Source organism: Lycium ferocissimum, chromosome 5, assembly GCF_029784015.1.
Source record: "Lycium ferocissimum isolate CSIRO_LF1 chromosome 5, AGI_CSIRO_Lferr_CH_V1, whole genome shotgun sequence".
Classification (NCBI taxonomy): domain Eukaryota; kingdom Viridiplantae; phylum Streptophyta; class Magnoliopsida; order Solanales; family Solanaceae; genus Lycium; species Lycium ferocissimum.
Window position 1 is genome coordinate 33941587 of NC_081346.1, and position 17334 is coordinate 33958920.

Below are 17334 nucleotides of genomic sequence, written 5' to 3' on the forward strand. Positions count from 1 at the left end.
TCGTTGTTACGTTTGAGGTTGTTTGACACTAGTATAATTATCATTTTGTGTAGAGTAAACTTGTAGGAGCTGCTCTTGTTGTGATTTATTTGAGGGCTGCTAATCAAGGTAAGGTTTTAATTCCTCTTTACGTATATGAGCTTGCTGAAGCTTTAAGTATGTTGGTTTGTCAAGAACTTTTGAAATGGCGACAGGAAGTCGTAATCTAATGTTAAACATTGTTCTAATGGATTGTGAGGTTGTTCCTATATTGTTGAAGGACTAAATGTGTGGTTGTTGGTTGTTGTTGTTGTTGTTGTTGTTGATAGTATTTTTAATTGGGAGGAAGTGAAAGTTGTAGGGGCGATGCTGCCCAATTTTCTAGAATTGAGCTACTAGCTTAGAAATACGCTCTAAAAATTTTCGTAGCTTAACCATAGTTACATGTATTAATATAGGTTGAAGTGCTTCGCGCAACGTATACATATTGATTCGTGGATTAAGCGTTAAACGTATATAATGACTATCCTTTCTTTTTTTGGCATGAACCCATAATCAGTAAGAGTCGAACAAGGGTATATAAGAAGAGTAATTCATAGAGTTTCTATATCTCTGTTATTCCATCTTACTTGTGTTGAAATCATCCCTCGTCAAGAGTCTAAATTCAGTTAGAGTATATCATCTCTTGTTGAGAAACAAAGAGTATATCATGCATATCATTTGCAGAATCATTGCATACATTTGCCCTCGGGGCTATACATAGATACAGTTGCCTTCGGGGCTATACAAATATGCGTATTGCCTTCGGGGCTATTTACATTTTCCTTAGGGGCTATACACGACCATTGGGTCACTCACGTTGCCTTCAGGGCTATGCACGACCTTCGGGTCACTCGCGTTGCCTTCGGGGCTATACAATTACACCTTTGGGCCCCACATAAGGCCGGACAGTTTATTTTCAGTATTGCATACATGACAGGAGACAAAGACAACTAGATATGTTCTAGATTATTATTGACTCTCAGTTTACATTCAGTATATCATGTATGTCAGTTCAGGTTAAGTTTCAATTATAGCCTTACATATTCGGTACATTATTTCGTACGCGTCCTTTGTTGTCGGGGGGTGCGTTCATGCTGCGTGTACGGTTGAATAGGACCCGATCAACCTCTCGTGAACAGGATCTGATATCAGCTATTAGGTGAGCTCCTTTGTTCGGAGTTGCCAGGTCTTTTGGAGTCCTTCTTTTGTGCTTACAGACTTGATAGGTAGGCCGGGGCCATGTCCCGACCATTATATAGTTATGTTTTCTTTAGAGGCTTGTAGACGATTCCTGTATATAGTGTGTCAGTGTGATAGCCTTTCCGGATTTGTGTATATCTATTTTGATACTCTTGGTCTTGTACGACCATGGCAGCCTCGTCAGCCTTCTCAGTTATATATATATGTTTAGGTGTGTGGGCCCGGTTCAGATGAGATAGCCAGTTTACATATATTCTCAGAGAGTGGCTTTGTCGGCTTGTTGGTAGTGTATGCATCCAGGTAGGCCCTGTCGGCCTAAGTTGAGGGTTACCCCTCCAGAGTGGTTCGCTCGAGCCGAGTGCGGCACCGGGTGCTGGCCACGCCTCTCCAGATTTGGGGCGTGATAGTTTATTTCATTAATCTTGAGCTTAATGTTGGATTGTCTGGCCAACTATCAAATATTATTTACGAATCTTGAACTGAACTTGAAAGTGAGAATTCAAGATTGTAACAGGATTAAATAGGACAAGTTCCTAACCCTGGACATCAGGAAGCGAATTCGCACCTAAGATAGACATATACCTAGATTGTTTTGCTTGGTTAATTTACAAGAGTTGTAAATTCCCAGACCCCACTTGTGGGATCACACTGGGTATGTTGTTGTTGTTATAAATGCATTCGTGTTAAAGTTCACAACAATAGACATATAGGCATGGCAGTAATTTGAATAGGCGATTAAGGACTCGAAAGGTTCTTATTCGTAATATTAACTCTATCAATCAATAAACTAGATAAATTAAGAAGTTAAAGCAACGGAAGAATACAATGTGATTGTTGGATAGCCCATAGCCATAGATCGATTTCATTTCATTGATAACATAAAATTTGTTCTTCCTTGGTTATAGTTCATTATTTGTTTTCTTTTATTTTTAGTTAATTTATAATTATAACTTTGAATTTTATTTCTTGATTAGATAGTTAGGATAGTTTAATGTAGTAAATGGTAAATCACAAGTCCTTGTGAATTCGATACTCTAATCTTGTCACTTTATTACATGTATGATCGTGTATGCTTGAGTGTGAGTTTAGGAGCGATTGGACTTATAAATTAACTGTTTATCTAGATTAGACTTTTTCTTTTTGTCTACCACAAGATTTAAAAATTATTTTCATACATTACATATATCTATCTATATTATATTAAAAGCAGGAAACCCCTATCTTAAAAGTTAAATTACGAAAATACCCTTGTTTTTAAGCTAAATGCCTAATTTAATTTTGAAAAACCTAATGTACGCTTCAAGCACCCGTTCTGAATTAAACGTCTGCTTCTAACCTTCCCTAGTGAAGAGTTGCCATCTTTTGAGTTTCGTACTCTTTGGAAATCAAATTTCCTCTGCCACTTTCTCCTCACTATTGATCTTCCCCCTAAAAGACAACCTGTGAAAATATTCTCGGCTTTGATTCTCTTCCCATCATCCTCTTTTTATTATATTAGGAGAAATTTGATGTTTAATTCTCAAGTAATTGATCGACATGCCGAAACTTGCTTTTGCCAAATGTAAGCACCATTCATGACAATAAGTAACAATTTTTGGAGTTTTTCTTTCTGTACACTAAAAGGTTCAGCTTTTGCATAAATGTTCTTACAATTCGTGGGTTTGATGCAAGTTTTTGGTATGTTCTATTTAACTTAGTTGTGAATTGAGTTTGTATTCATTTATTCCTTTGTTTATTTGGTTAACTTCAATATTTTATGTTTGGATTTAGGATCAACAAAACTATTTGGTCCTAACAATGAGAGATTTAACGGTTGGCATTCCTAAACTTGGCGCAAAACATAGTATGCTTGGTATTGTCATTTATAAGTTTACGGCGGGTTTAAGGATTCTCTGTTTTAATGTGTACACGAGAACAGCCGCGAGTTAATAATTGGTTGTTGAGTTCTTGTGATAGAAGAAATTAAAGAGTGCAACTTTAATTTCTTAAGTAGATATAAATCTTGGGATAAAATTTACATTAAACCATTTGTCCAGTGTGAGGAAATAACTATCCTCCAAATAGTTTCCATGATATGTGCTGCCTATGTTCCTTGCATATTTCACAATTTTACCCTTTTAATTATTTTTTAATATATCTGCAAGATGAATATTCAACAGTGGTGTTTATGCAAGTGGTGGTGGAAACATATACAAAAGAGGCAGTATAGTTCAACTGTTCAAGGATGAATTTTTTGAGCTATATTTTTTTCTTGAGGTAAGATAAGAAGTAATTGAATAAAACAGTTGACAGTAATTCCATCACGAGCATCGAAAAGGAAAAGTAAACTTTACTGATTTTTGCCGCATGAATCATAATATGAAATAATTCCTATACAAAACGACTAGAAAAGTCAATCTTAAGGTCTCTTTAAGAGTCATAAAAGTAATTTTTTCCCCAGTTTGTGGGGAGCGTTCGGTAGTCTTAGTTTTCATTGACAATATTTTATCTTCTAAGATAAAAAAAAAAATTTACTCTTTCTTTGGCATAAAAAATTTGAATAATTTTTTTTTTCATGCATAATTTATGAGTTCTATTTTCTTGTAGTTGTTGTATGATACTGAAAGCTCCAGATTATTAAGAGCCTGTTTGGATGGGCTTAAAAAAAGCGTTTTAGTAAGCGTTTTAGACTTATAAGGCTTTTTAAAAGATTAAATCAAGCAGATGCAATTAATTTTTGGGCTTATTTGAGCCTTGAAAATGATTTTAAGTTAGTAATCAAACAAAAAAAGTGAAAATAGGCTGTTAGAACTTATAAAAGCTAATCCAAACGGGCTCTAAGTCATAGTTGTCAAAATTCAAAAAGCAAAGAAAATAAAAAGGAAACACATGCGCAATGAAGGAGAATGAAGATATACCGTTGGTGTCATTAACTCAGTTCACCCTTTTTCACATTTAGACTTTCCATTCATAAACATAGTACTTCTAGTTTGAAATTGCACACATTAAAATTCCGGAAGTATTTTTTAACATTTTAAAAAACATAGCTTTAACCAATAAAGAATAAATTTATTTTATTGTTGTTAATTACATAAATTGATTACTTAGCCATTAAATGATCCTGTTTGGACAATATTTGGTTGAAATTTGAAAAAAAAAAAAAGGGTATTTAAAGTTAATATTAAAGTTGAAAACAAGTTGATATTGTGTTTGACATGAATTTCACTTCGAAAAGAAGTTGAACTTTTCGGGTGAAACATTACTTCATTTTAGATACTCAAACAAAAAATTTAGTTTTAATATTTTCTATTTTAAATTGAAATTGAAATAATGGATAAAATTGTAAAATAAACATTGATTTGGAAATTTTGTATGTCCCAATACCTTTATAACTCAAACATGAATGTTTGAAATATGCATATGGTTACTATTCAACATGTTACAATAGAACATTTATGATAAGGACATGGGATAAACGTTCAGCGCACGTTCCAAGAGACTAGTCTTTAGTTTAAAAGTACAAAATTCAAAAATCTCCCTTATTTTCTTAATTTTGTATATAATCAATAAAACATCTAACTTTAAACGGTTCGAGTACATGATTTAAACAAATTTGAACAAGTTATTTGAAGACATAGAATACAATTCCTTAACGGGTAAACTCTCTATTCTCTGTGACGCTTGTTAGATTTTCTCCTTCCGACACCACTCTTATTATACACTCTACAAAGAAGAATTATTCCGCTTTGTATAGACTATGATCTGTTCATTCAAAGAACATAAAATTATGGAATATTGACTAATTAGTAAAACCATTAGTGGAAAACATGTACTCTATCCATTTTAACTTACATGATATAGTTTGACTTGATAGGAAATTTAAGAATGAGAGAAAGATTATTGAACTTGAGAGTTTCAAACATATATCATAATATTTGTGTTAGTATAAAACTCTTAAGACTTGTAATTTTAAACATGTTATAATCTTTATATGATTATAAAAATTTCTCATTAAAAATAATATAAATTTAAAATTAAATTATTTTCAAATATAAAAAATGTGATATTCTTTTCCAAACGAACTTATAGAAAACATAGGCCAGTGGATTGACTGTGTAATAAGTATACAAGTGATGGATTAGTCACCTCAAGAGTTAAGAAAAGACATTAACATTACTACTGTTAGCAAAGCAACGGATTTACAAATAAGTATAATATCCACAATTTAGTCTATCCAGTTTCTTGCCTTATCAACTCCTTGAACTCTTCATCGGTAGTCTTGAGCATCAATGACAGTGGAATTGAAACTCCAGTGTGTACAAGTTCAATGTGCCTTGGTTTTATTCTTTTCTCCAAACTAAAAGCAAAGTACTGAGGGAACTCTTTCAATTCATCCAATTCACCTTGCATTTGTTGGGAAAAGTAGTCAAATTTAGGCTTGAAATTATTCTCAATGCTGAAAGTGAATAGTCCTGGACACCTCACAGTCATTTCGACTGCTTCCGTTCTTGAAAATCCTAGACTTATCAAATAATCGAGCTTGGGTATTAAGGTATTTTCGACACTAGAAACGAGCAAGATTGGATCTTGATAAGCTAAATGATGCAAATCTGTGAAGCCAAGTCTTTGAAGATAAAAGAGAGCTGGTTTAAGCTGGTCTTTTACACTGCAAACGAGCAATCTTGGACACTTGTTGATGACCCTTCTCAAGTTGTGTTGAGGGACTCTTAGGTTTTTTGAGAGGAAATTGAAAACTGGGTTGAGTTCAGAATTAATATCTGAGGTAAGAATTCTTGGGCACATCCCAAAGATCCTTGCAAAGTCCTTCTGGTGAAGTCCTTTTGATTGAAGGAAAGTGATGATGGAATGAATAGTGTGTAAAGAAGCTCTGTGAAGACAAGGGTTTTGAGACAGTGCTTTTCCTGAATCAACACCCATTATTTCTAAGCACAAGATTTTCTCCTTGAATTGCAACGAGATGTTCTTGTGAGTTGGTTGATAAAGTGGGTTCTTTAGGAGAATCGATTTTGGTTTTTTTGATAAAAGACTTATTTGTTCATCTGAACATGATGGTGATGGTGGTGGTGGTAATTTCTGAACAGAGAAGCAATGAAAAGATGTTGCTGCACTTGACATGTTTGGTAATGGTATTATTTTGCAACTTTAGTCTGGTGATTCTTATGAAATGGTTTTCTTTCCATCTTGTGATTTTTATAAGGCCACCTGGCAGTTTGCTTTCAATTTATTGGCTCTGACTTGATTGTGTAGATTGGATAAGCATAGTGTAAATTAGACTTTGATAACACTCCATGGGTTTTGGACAAGTAACTTATCCTATCTGCAATGGAAAAAACCTTTAAAATTGTAACCATCCTTTTCAAACAAAGGACTGATTGGATTAACATAGAAAAAGAAAGAAGGGAAAAGGGTCAAAAATACCCCTCTATTTTGGAAAAATGGTTAAAAATATCACTCCATTTATTTTTGGGTCAAAAATCCTCTCATCTTGAAGTTTTCAAATATCCTCTGTCTTGTGAAATTATCTCCAAAATAACCCGAAATCATTATTTAAATCCAGTTATCATTTAAATCCGACCCAACATTAAATAATAACCCATAAGATCCTTTATTACGATTCCCTCAAACTTCAAACCTACGTATTGGGGGAATAAAGGATTTTATGGGTTATTATTTAGTTAGGTCGGAGTTTAAATGATGAAGCGGAGTTTCAAAATGATTTCGGGTTATTTGGGGGATAATTTCCTTCAAAACAAAGGGAGTATATTTGAAAACTTTGAGGATGGGAGGATATTTTGACCCAAAATTAGAATGATTTTTAGCACTTTTTTAAAGTAAGGGTATTTTTACCCTTTTCTCAAGAAAGAAAGGTGAAATTGTAATCATTAGTAATCTTTTATAATGAATGGATAAGCAAGAAGAAATCCTTGTGATTAGTCAAATTTGTTGATAAGGTCAACGAGATTCCTGCAATGATCCTGTAAAAGATCTTTCATTAGAACAGGAAGATGTATTAAGGGCTAAGTGCGAATGAGGTGAGAGCAAAGCAATTTCTATGATTCTGCTTTCTCCAATATTATACAAATAAAGCCGTCATAATATTCCCTTGATCCCCATTTTATGTGGACGTCAGTCTGTCGTTTAAAAAAAAAAATCTTAACATCTTTATTTTTCGACATGACTCGTTGGACTCACTTGATATAAAAGTTTTCTTTTATAAGGAAAAAAAAAAAAGAACACATGAAATGCACCAACACTCACTTAAAAGACAATTTTGATCTTTGCATATATTTGATTCAAATGTCAAATGATATCTGGGACAAGGTGAGAGTAGTCACCATAGTGTACAAGATGAGGGAAGCGCGAGATGATTCGGGCATGTGAAACACATGCACTAGTGAGAGGTTAGCTATTGTGGGTCTAACGAGAAGCAGATGTAGGCCGAAAAATATTTTGGGAGAAGTGATTAGGCAGGAGGTGGTACACCTGCAACTTATGGAGGACATGACCCTAAATAGAAGGATATTGAGATCAGTGTTTTAAAAGGCAGTTCTGGGACTCGCCTCAGGGTGGTACACCTCGGGGCTTACGTGTGGGGCTTAATTGCAGCTTACACACCCCGCGTCGGAGATCGTACGCCCAAACACTCCGCTCGGGCGCGCCTAAAAATTCTTACACAAATTATGTGTCAAATTCCTCAATTAACATCATTAACCCTCATAATTCTTTATTAAATGAATGATGCTTAATAGTTTTCTTCATCTATAGAAATAAGACGATTGAGAGTAACTCAAATAACAAACCGTAGTATTGCATATTTAGTATTTAAGAACACTGTGAGGGTGAATATCACTTAACATTTTTTTTAAAAAAAAATACATAGTCGAATTTTACATCTTTACTTGACTTTGGTCTTCACATTTTTGTCCTGTCTCAAAATTATCATAGTTTATTATTTTGTTAATTGAAAGTAATTTTATTTATGTTCATGAAGGAGTAATGTTTTAATTATAATATTGTAAAGTTTATTGATTATTTTCTTTTAGGGAGGTAAATTGCATAATATAATAGTAGTATGCTTTAAGAAATTGTGATTCTTTTATTGTTTGAAAGTTAGATGTTATAATTGATTTGCATCTCATAATAAGTTTTAAATCATTGCATCAATTATACTTGTAAAATCATGTTAGAAGTTTTATTTTTACGAGTTTCTTTAATAATGTTTTTAATTTTTTAAAACTATTAATATATTTTTTATAATTTGTGTGTTGTTATACTATTTTACTACATTGTAAATTAAACATTTAAAGATCCATAGAGCTTACGCCTCGTGCCTCAAGACTTACACCTCTCCACATACTAATCCTGTACTAAAGTAAAACGCTCCGCCTCACGCCCTCGCCTTCTAAAACACTAATTGAGATCGAAGATTAAAATAGAAGGTTAGTGGATAGTCAAGCGGTATCTAGCTTTTCTTATTAGTTTTATTATTATTACTCTCTCCTACCTTATACTTCTATTTTTATTAGTACATGTTATTTCCTTTACTTTTGTTATCGTATTATTTTTTTTTTTATCCATTATTTTCAATATGACTTCTTCACTACTGTATTTCCTTTTCAATCATGTTTTGAAATGTTTTACTTGAGCTGAAAGTCTACCAGAAACAACCTCTCTACCTAAACAAGCATGGTATTATAGAATACAATTTGATACCACTTCCAGTTCAATGAAGCACATATTTTGGCTATTGATCTTTAAAATCTTGTAATCAAATAAGACTACGAGCCTGTTTGGATGGACTTAAAAAAAAAAGCAGCTTACTTATAAGCCGAAAACAACTTATAAGCCAAAAAAAATAAGTTGAGAGCCCAACTTATTTTTTTTGGCTTATAAGTTGTTTTCGCTTATGTTCGCTTTTTTAATTTAAGCCCAACGGGCCCAATTATTTTTTGGACTTATTTTAAGCCTGAAAATGGTTTATAAAGTGCCACCAAACTTTCAAAAAAATTTGAAAACGAACTTATAAGTTGTTTTCAGCAACTTATAAGCTAAGCCAAACGGGCTCTACAACATGGCAGCGTAAAACGGTATATATTTTTCCAAGTTTACGTGCCTCAAATCATATGATAAAACATTGAATTGGAAACTCCTTGATGCTAAAACACTTGATGTTTGACATCAAACTAATGATAAAAGTGCTTCTTACAGCACAGGAATCTGTTTGCAGAGCTTATACACAATACAAACCACCGACTTCACACTCCAAAATCAAGTTGAGACAATGCCTGCACCATTGAAAGGATAAAGAAACATAAATTTGATACTTGCAGATAAGAACTCGATATTAGTCACTTATGATGAAGCTTTCTTCTATTGTTTTTCACTTTTGATCTGTTTCATACATATAAAGGGAACGGGAGGGGGTTGTGTAAATGGCTCTCTGAGTCCCTCTGATATAACTGCACCTTCCATGCACAGCAAGTAAAAGAAATACAATCAGTCGAGGCTAATTTCTATGGTAGAATACAACCAAAATGATGCTTCTTTTTTTTTCCAAAAGAACCAAACTAATGTGAGAAACAAAAAGTGATGTATGAATGGGTTGACAGCCCCAGTTAAAGGCCATTAGTCCTTTATATATATATATATATATATCTTACATGCTCTATGCAAACGAGTAAGTTCCCTCCCTTGATTCTGAGTAATTGAATATCTATAGTAATTCTTACCACACTTGGCCATTTATGTATACAACAGATAATTAAACATAAACACTATTAATCTCTCGTGACTCGACTCTAGAAGTTTGCCCACCATACTACTAATTCCCTTTCTAGTTAGGATTAGCATATGATACTTTTCTTTTGGTCTGTTGGCATATAATATTTGTCAACATAGGCTTCCTTTTCTATTTTAATTTTCTTTTTCTTAATTATTTCCCGTACGTGTAACATCAAAGAATGAAAATGAATTAAATAATCAAGATAATTAAACAAATTAAGTTTCATATTAAAGTTGAAAAGTACCAAGACTCGGCAGGTGGAAACAAAAGTTGTGACGGTCAGTGTTTTGGACGGCGCGTGGCGACAAAAGGCGACAAGGGCCTGCCTCGCCTTAAGGCGAGGCGAGCGGCGAGGCGCTCGCCTTTTTGAAGTGCGGCGCCAATAAATACCAAAAAATTAAAATATTTAATTGCATATATAAATAATCAAAATCTCACTAGCAATAACATATTAGCAGATATTTCAATTCAAAAATTAAAAGTAGATAGTTGATACCAAAAGTCTAGAACTTGAATGACTCAATAATTCATAAGTGATAAGACAAGCAATACTAAAATTCAAGCAATAGTGCAATACTAATTCATAACCTACTGTTTATAACAAAAGTTAACAATTATTGAACAGAAAAAAGAGGAGCAAAACAGTCACTGCCTCACTGCAGAAGACAGACAAAAAAAACAGAGGAGAAAAAAACAGAGGAGTAGTGCCGGAAACAGAGGATAGAAAGAGAAGAAGAAAATAGAAGAAGGCAAAAAAAAAAAAAAATTCAAAGGAGAAGTTGCTGGAAACAGGGGATAAAAAAAGAAGAAGAACTGAAGAAGAAGTAGAAGTCGAAAACAGAGGAGGAAGAGAGAAGAAGAAGGAGAAAGAGAGAAGTATGCGTACCTGAAGCTGATGCCTGAAGGAGAAGAGAGAAGAGTATGCGTACATAAAACCCTAGCTGCGCTGTTATAAGTTATATCATTTAAGTTTCCTTCAATTTCTTTTTTTTTTTTTTAAAAAGGCCACGCCTTCCATCTCGCCTCGCCTCAGCGCCTTGGCTCGCCTTAGCGCCTTTGGCTCTCCTTTTGAAGGTGCCATCGCCTCTCACCTAAAAGGCGGTAGTGCCTCGCCTCGCCGCGCCTCTCGCCTTTGGCGACAAGGCGCTCGCCTTTCACTACACTGGTGACGGTCTTCAGATCATTTCTACATATGAACTTCTGTCGCAACTTAACTTCCAATTTTATTATGGTCACGATGTTTCAAGGTGCTAAAACTAGTTTGCATAGTGCACGTAAAAAATGCATTATGTGTTTATTTATTTACAGCGTAGAAGTATTTGTTTTTTATTTTTTTCTCATTAGTTTGGTTCTTTTGGAAAAATAAAAAAAAAGCATCAGAACTCTAGTAAAGATAAAGGTTCTCCTGTTAGCCAACCACACACACAAACACACAAACCCCCCCCCCCCACCCCACCCCACCCCACCCCACCAACAAAAACAAACAAAAAAACCCAAAAGAAAAAGAGAAAAAGCACCTGCATGTCCATTCGGCCATTGGCACATAAGAAGATGATGCATCTAATTGTTCCAATCATATATACAAGTAAAGCAAATAGCAACAGTTCCATAGCTTGACTAATTTTTAAGTTGAAAAATAACAAAAGCAGAAGCTCTCCTGCTTCATAGTATAGTATACTAACCATCTTTTACTTCCTCTCCTGCTTCATCCCCCAGTTGCCAAACAATGTCTTTCAATCCGGTGGACAGGTTCTTGTAAAACTGTATAGAAAAGAATATAACATTAACTCTATCAGTATAAAAGCACATGCCTGGACAAATCACAGCAAGCCAGACATAGATATATGCTCAAGTCCAACAATACAACATTAACCATTTGAAGATTAATTAATTAATAAACAAAACAAAGAACTAAATGCCTAGTAAGACAAATATCATGTAAAATCTTCCATGCATAGCCAAGTAGCAGTACTGGATTTAAGCAAAATCCACAAATCAACTAGAGGTAAGCAAACCTCACAAGAGAGTTCCCATGTATATCCATATAATAAACCTTCCAATTAGGATTACCTTGTGAAATTCCAAGGTATCTCCTCCAGCCTTGCGAAGCTCAACCATGTATAGTGAAGGTGCCACCTCATAAATCTACAGCCAACTCAGTTGTATTATAAGTCTCAATGACAATGAAAAACTTAGCAGCCCTCCGAACAAACATACCTCAGTTGCAACGTGTAAGTGACCTTTGCGCCCGCTCTTCTCACCATGAAGCTTAATCTGGTAAGGAGGAAGACAAGGAAAATTTATCATGAATGAAATTTTAACAATAGCAAAGAACCAACTAGAGTATTAGGAGTTTTAAGATCCTAAAAAATTTCAACCTGCTCACATATATACTTGATGAAAGAAACTTAGCAGTTGTTATGTAGAAAAAATATGAACATTAAAAAGCTGAGATGAGTATTTGAGATGCTTGAAACCCTATTGACACCTCCGAGCATACATCAGTTTTATAAGAATGACTTTTCTCATTCACCTTGTAGTTATTTTTCTTCACATTGAATCCCAAAGGTACAGCAGCTTCTTCAATTTTTGAAACAATTTCATTCGCAGGACATCTCGATGTAAATCTTGTCTCCCTTTTAACCAGCCCCTGTAAAAGTAACCGGGATTAATCCACATGCTTAAAACTAGATCCGCATGAAAACCCAAGCATTCAAAATCATACATTTATTCCTTTTATTTCTCCCTTTTGGGTTTGAAAGAGTGTTGTACACCTGGAAACTTTAACATGTTTTTGCATTTCGGTATAAATGTGCATAGCAGAAACCAAGAAAGATATATCCATGCAACATTTGGTTTTAATTAGAACTCATTTGTTTGAAGTGAGACTTTGCAATGGTGAACAATGTTCATATTTACCATATCCTTGAACTACTAATTTCTGTAAGGCTCAACATTGATGTTAAAAGTACAACAACAACAATAACATGCCCAGTGTAATCCCACAAGTGGGGTCTGGGGAGGGTTGGGGAGGGTAGGGTGTACGCAACCTTACCCCTACCTTGGGAGGTAGAGAGGTTTCCGATATACCCTCGGCTCAAGGCAAGCCAAGGAAAGCAGTTTGAAAAAAGAAATAACGGAAGTGAAGAAAACATCGCAAAATACTATAGAAAGCACGACAAAGCATTCTGAAAAGGAACAGTAACCTATGTTGCTTGGACTCGGGTGCGGGTGTCGGATAAGGGTACGGATCTAGAGGTCGGATTCGTCATGATATAAATTTTAAGATTCGTGGGTACGGATACGGGTGCGGGGATTCAGGAAAAAATAATTCTAAATTCTAAAAATGAGTTATAAAACCTAAATTATGAGATATTATGTGGAAAACTTGAGGAGAAAATATTGATCAAGTTATTCCATTTTCTTCAATTTCACAATAGCTTTTATTTTGATTACATAAATCATTGAATCTGTCCGGAATTTCTCCCTCGATTTTGGTCAAAGTAGCCAATATTGGTTGACCAGATCGGGTACGGATCCCACACCCACACCCATGTCGTGTCGACACGGGTGCTGCACCGGAAGTGAAGAGTCTGAGCAACATAGACAGTAACGCATATGTTAAAACTTAAAAGTGATACTTTGTAAAATTTCCAATCGAAAATTGGACCAAACATTAATTAACTTGAACATCAATCAATAAGAATGTACCATTTGCTTTTCAAACAGAGAACTGAGATTGAGACCCTGAGAGGTTGAAATAAGCTCAAAAGCATTCATAGTCAGTGGTGTAGAAGGCCGTACTTCCCGTCTCTCAACAACAAGATTCGAAGAGTCCTGTGTTCATTTTATTGGACAATCAAATGTTCATTCAACACACAAATTCAGAATTCTCATTTTGCAGAAACAAGTATACTTACAGCAGATTCACTAAAAATAGCATTCACATCATCAAGACTAACATCTGCCTGCTCAAAAACAGGTGGACGATACCCTTTCTTGAACCATTCATTCTCAATGACCTCGGAAATTGTGATGCGCTGTCAGTCATCAAATGATAAATGAGAAGCTAAATGCAAGTGCAGCTAAAGACACAAAATTACACCTGCTAACTTTTATTTCATTGGGAGATACACATACCGTCTGTGGATTGGGATCCAAGATTCTTTTGATTAGTTTCCTTGCATTAGAGGAAAACCAGGGTGGACATGTAAATTCAGCTTTATGTATCTGAAATCAAATCAATTCTTAGACTTCTCTCAACATTCTCTTTACAAAGGAAACGTATAATACATAGATTGCACACCTTCTTATATAATGCCATGAGATTTGACTCTTCAAAGGGCAGATAACCAGCCATAAGTACAAAAAGGATTACACCACATGACCACAAGTCAGCCTTAGCTCCATCATATCCTTTATTGTTGATCACCTACAGTAGCAAAAATAGGAATCCATCAAAACTGTTGCGAAATAAAATGAAAGAGTAATGCTGACAAACTAATGAGCACCTCTGGAGCCACATAATTTGGCGTTCCACATGTTGTATGTAGTAGTCCATCTTCCTAAAATGACACATTTATGTACATTTAGATTCAGTTATGCAGTTATAATTATATAGCAGTTGTTGATCAATCAAATAGGGTAAAGAGTCATACGCGAACTTGCTGAGGCAGCGCACTCAATCCAAAATCCGAAACTTTAAGAACACCATTGGCATCCAGTAACAAGTTTTCAGGCTATAAATCAAAAAATGCAAGGGAATTATAAACCATTATCCTCCTAATTTTCACTCGTGAGAAGTATTAATTCTTTACCTTGAGGTCTCTGTGGAATACACCTCTACTATGACAGTAGTCCACTGCATTGATAAGCTGCTGAAAATACTTTCTTGCTTCATCTTCTTTGAGCCTACCTTTACTAGCCTGATCTCAACAAAACAGCAAAAGCTTACACATTGAAAGAATGAAAATAGTAGTAATTAAAAGACTCAAGGAAGAACATTTTACAATTTTGTCAAACAGTTCACCACCAGTAACAAATTCCAAAACAATATATATCTTCGACTTGCTGGCCATGACCTGCGCGATACAAGTTTGAATTGTTTAGCATGTAAACAGTACTTAGAAAACTTGCCCCAATTATCTTGATTCTAACAATCTGGTTATGCGTCCCAAAAGGCAAAAGGAAAATCCAGGACCTAAATGCAATTTTTTCTTTTTAATTGCATTTTTGGTTTGTTCAGTTTTATTCGCATGTGGAGGGGAAGGGAGGGGTCTGGGGAAAGAAAAAGCTAGACATAAAAGGTTAATACTAACCTCATACATTCGGATTACATTAGGGTGTCTGATAAGTTTCATGGTTGATATTTCCCGTTTAATCTGCAGAGGACATACAACGTTACAATTGCACTTTCCAATATTGAAACAACAAAGATTAACATGGAACATCTTGGCAATCCAATGGCTCCGAAACTCATCATAAGCATCGCTCATGTATATTTAAGCCGCAATTGAGACATCATACAATATGAAAACCCCAAGCAACATCACTAATAATGAGTAAAAATCATACAGAAAGCCTAAATCAACTTGAATTTCAGGCAACCATCAGACATACAAGGTCAAACATGAAGAAAATAAAATATGGCTACTTTTGCCACAAGAAGAGCTGAGGAAAATCTTGAAGTTGAATCTTTCTTCCACAAGATAAAACAAAAAGGGTCAATATTAGTAAAGAAATGTAGAATTGAAAAGATACCTGACCGATCATCTTGTGCTTCATGACCTTCTCTTTATCAAGAATCTTAATGGCTACATTATCACCAGTCTCAACGTTCCTTGCAAATTTCACTTTTGCAAAAGTCCCCTCTCCCAGTGTCCTCCCAAGCTCATACCTTCCTACTCTAGTCCTCCCACTTCCATTATTTGATCTTGAACCCATCTCCAAACAAATAGATCTTATTAAACCCCTACTACTCTAAATCAATACATATGAATTCTGTCTTTCTTTCTTGTAAGCCTAAAACTAAATCCTCTTCTTTTTACACGGTTGCCAAACCTGAGACTTGGCTACACTCATCCTAAACTTTTTCCACACACAAAAGAAAAATAAAGAGAATCCCCAAGTTTAGAATAAATTATTCAGATCGATCAGTATATGACAAGTTGTTGGATAGAAAAGGCTATGTTTCAGAAACCAAAAACGCTTTTGGGAACTGAAACGGAAAACATAAAAATCCATTAAAGAAAAGTATTTGGACGATAGTAGATGGGATTTGATCAAATTAAACCCTTTTTCCTTACATATCTCTTTCTGGGTGTGTCGGATTGATGTGAGAGAAAAAAATGGATCTTTTACTTTTCATAAGGGAAAAAAAGATTGGACTATTGGATTGAGGCTATTATTATGAATGAAAGAAAGAAAAGGAAAGAAGGGCAGCGAAACAGATGGGGAAGTCTTTAATGGTGGTCTCTTTTGGTTTTTCTTCAAAGTAAAATTGGTTGGAAGAAAAGACAAAAAGGTATTTAAATATTATTAGAATATTTATGAGGAGAGGAAATGTGTGGAGACTAGATATTATTGGGGAGCGGCGTGCCTTCGGAGAAGGGTGAAGCTATCAGCTGTGAATGACAATGAATGGGAAGAAACGAACTGAGGAAGGTAATGCCTGGGACAGCATGTTTTAAAATATGTACTCCCTCCTTTTCAATTTATGTCAACTCATTTAATTAGGCATAAAATTTAAAAAATAAGAGAATTTTTTTAAATTTATGATGTTAAATAAATTAAATATATATTGTGTGATTATAAATTATTATATAAAAATAAATTATTTCTAAATATAGAAAGAAATCATTCTTTTTGACATAAACTAATAAAAAAATATATTCACATAAATTAAATCGGAGAAAGTATATTTTATTAACAACTTCAGCTACGCATCTGTATATACTATACTTAAATACAATAAAGAAATTTAGTACATTGGATTTCTATCAAGGAAGAATATCATGTGTCACAGCTGTACAGCTTTTAGGGGAAAAAAAAAACAGTTATTTAAGAATAACATGTCAAAATTGTTTCAATGTATAGGTCTTCACAATAATTTAAATTATTTAGTCAACCAAACTTTTTCATTTAAACACTAATTTATGAGAAAGGATTGTTTGATGGTGAATGAGCTAATTATTTATTTTATTTATTTCTATTATATATAAGCATGGGTTTTACTCATGCTTCGTCATCAGTCGTCACTCTTAAAAAAAAAAAAAAGGTGGGTCCCATACGAAAAACACCAAGCAATATAATTTTTTTTTAAAAAGGTGGGC

General features: G+C 34.4%; 2 protein-coding genes across 2 annotated transcripts; both read right to left on the bottom strand.

The window, feature by feature from the left end:
- Positions 1 to 5283: 5283 nt before the first annotated feature.
- Positions 5284 to 6593, bottom strand: LOC132056745 (transcription termination factor MTEF1, chloroplastic). Its single transcript, XM_059449071.1, has one exon. The coding sequence runs from the start codon at positions 6334 to 6336 to the stop codon at positions 5431 to 5433; it is 906 nt and encodes a 301-aa protein (XP_059305054.1). The 5' UTR covers positions 6337 to 6593; the 3' UTR covers positions 5284 to 5430.
- A 2941-nt stretch (positions 6594 to 9534) lies between these two features.
- On the bottom strand, positions 9535 to 16627 carry LOC132056746 (CBL-interacting protein kinase 23). Its single transcript, XM_059449072.1, has 15 exons — positions 15764 to 16627; positions 15322 to 15384; positions 15013 to 15084; positions 14821 to 14928; positions 14662 to 14742; positions 14515 to 14568; positions 14310 to 14435; positions 14144 to 14233; positions 13924 to 14043; positions 13715 to 13840; positions 12537 to 12653; positions 12221 to 12277; positions 12074 to 12148; positions 11686 to 11764; positions 9535 to 9686 (listed from the first exon to the last, which is right to left on the bottom strand). Exons 1-15 carry the CDS (start codon positions 15944 to 15946, stop codon positions 9592 to 9594), a joined length of 1446 nt encoding a protein of 481 aa, XP_059305055.1. The 5' UTR covers positions 15947 to 16627; the 3' UTR covers positions 9535 to 9591.
- Positions 16628 to 17334: the final 707 nt, after the last annotated feature.

Excerpts from the sequence above, each read along its gene's own strand:
- LOC132056745 (XM_059449071.1), bottom strand. The coding sequence starts at position 6,336 with ATGTCAAGTGCAGCAACATCTTTTCATTGCTTCTCTGTTCAGAAATTA.
- LOC132056746 (XM_059449072.1), bottom strand. The coding sequence starts at position 15,946 with ATGGGTTCAAGATCAAATAATGGAAGTGGGAGGACTAGAGTAGGAAGG. Across the intron at positions 13,841-13,923 it reads CTATTTTTAGTGAATCTGCT|GACTCTTCGAATCTTGTTGT; the intron begins GTAAGTATACTT and ends AAATGAACACAG. Across the intron at positions 9,687-11,685 it reads AGGAGAGGAAGTAAAAGATG|GTGCAGTTATATCAGAGGGA; the intron begins GTTAGTATACTA and ends TGTGCATGGAAG.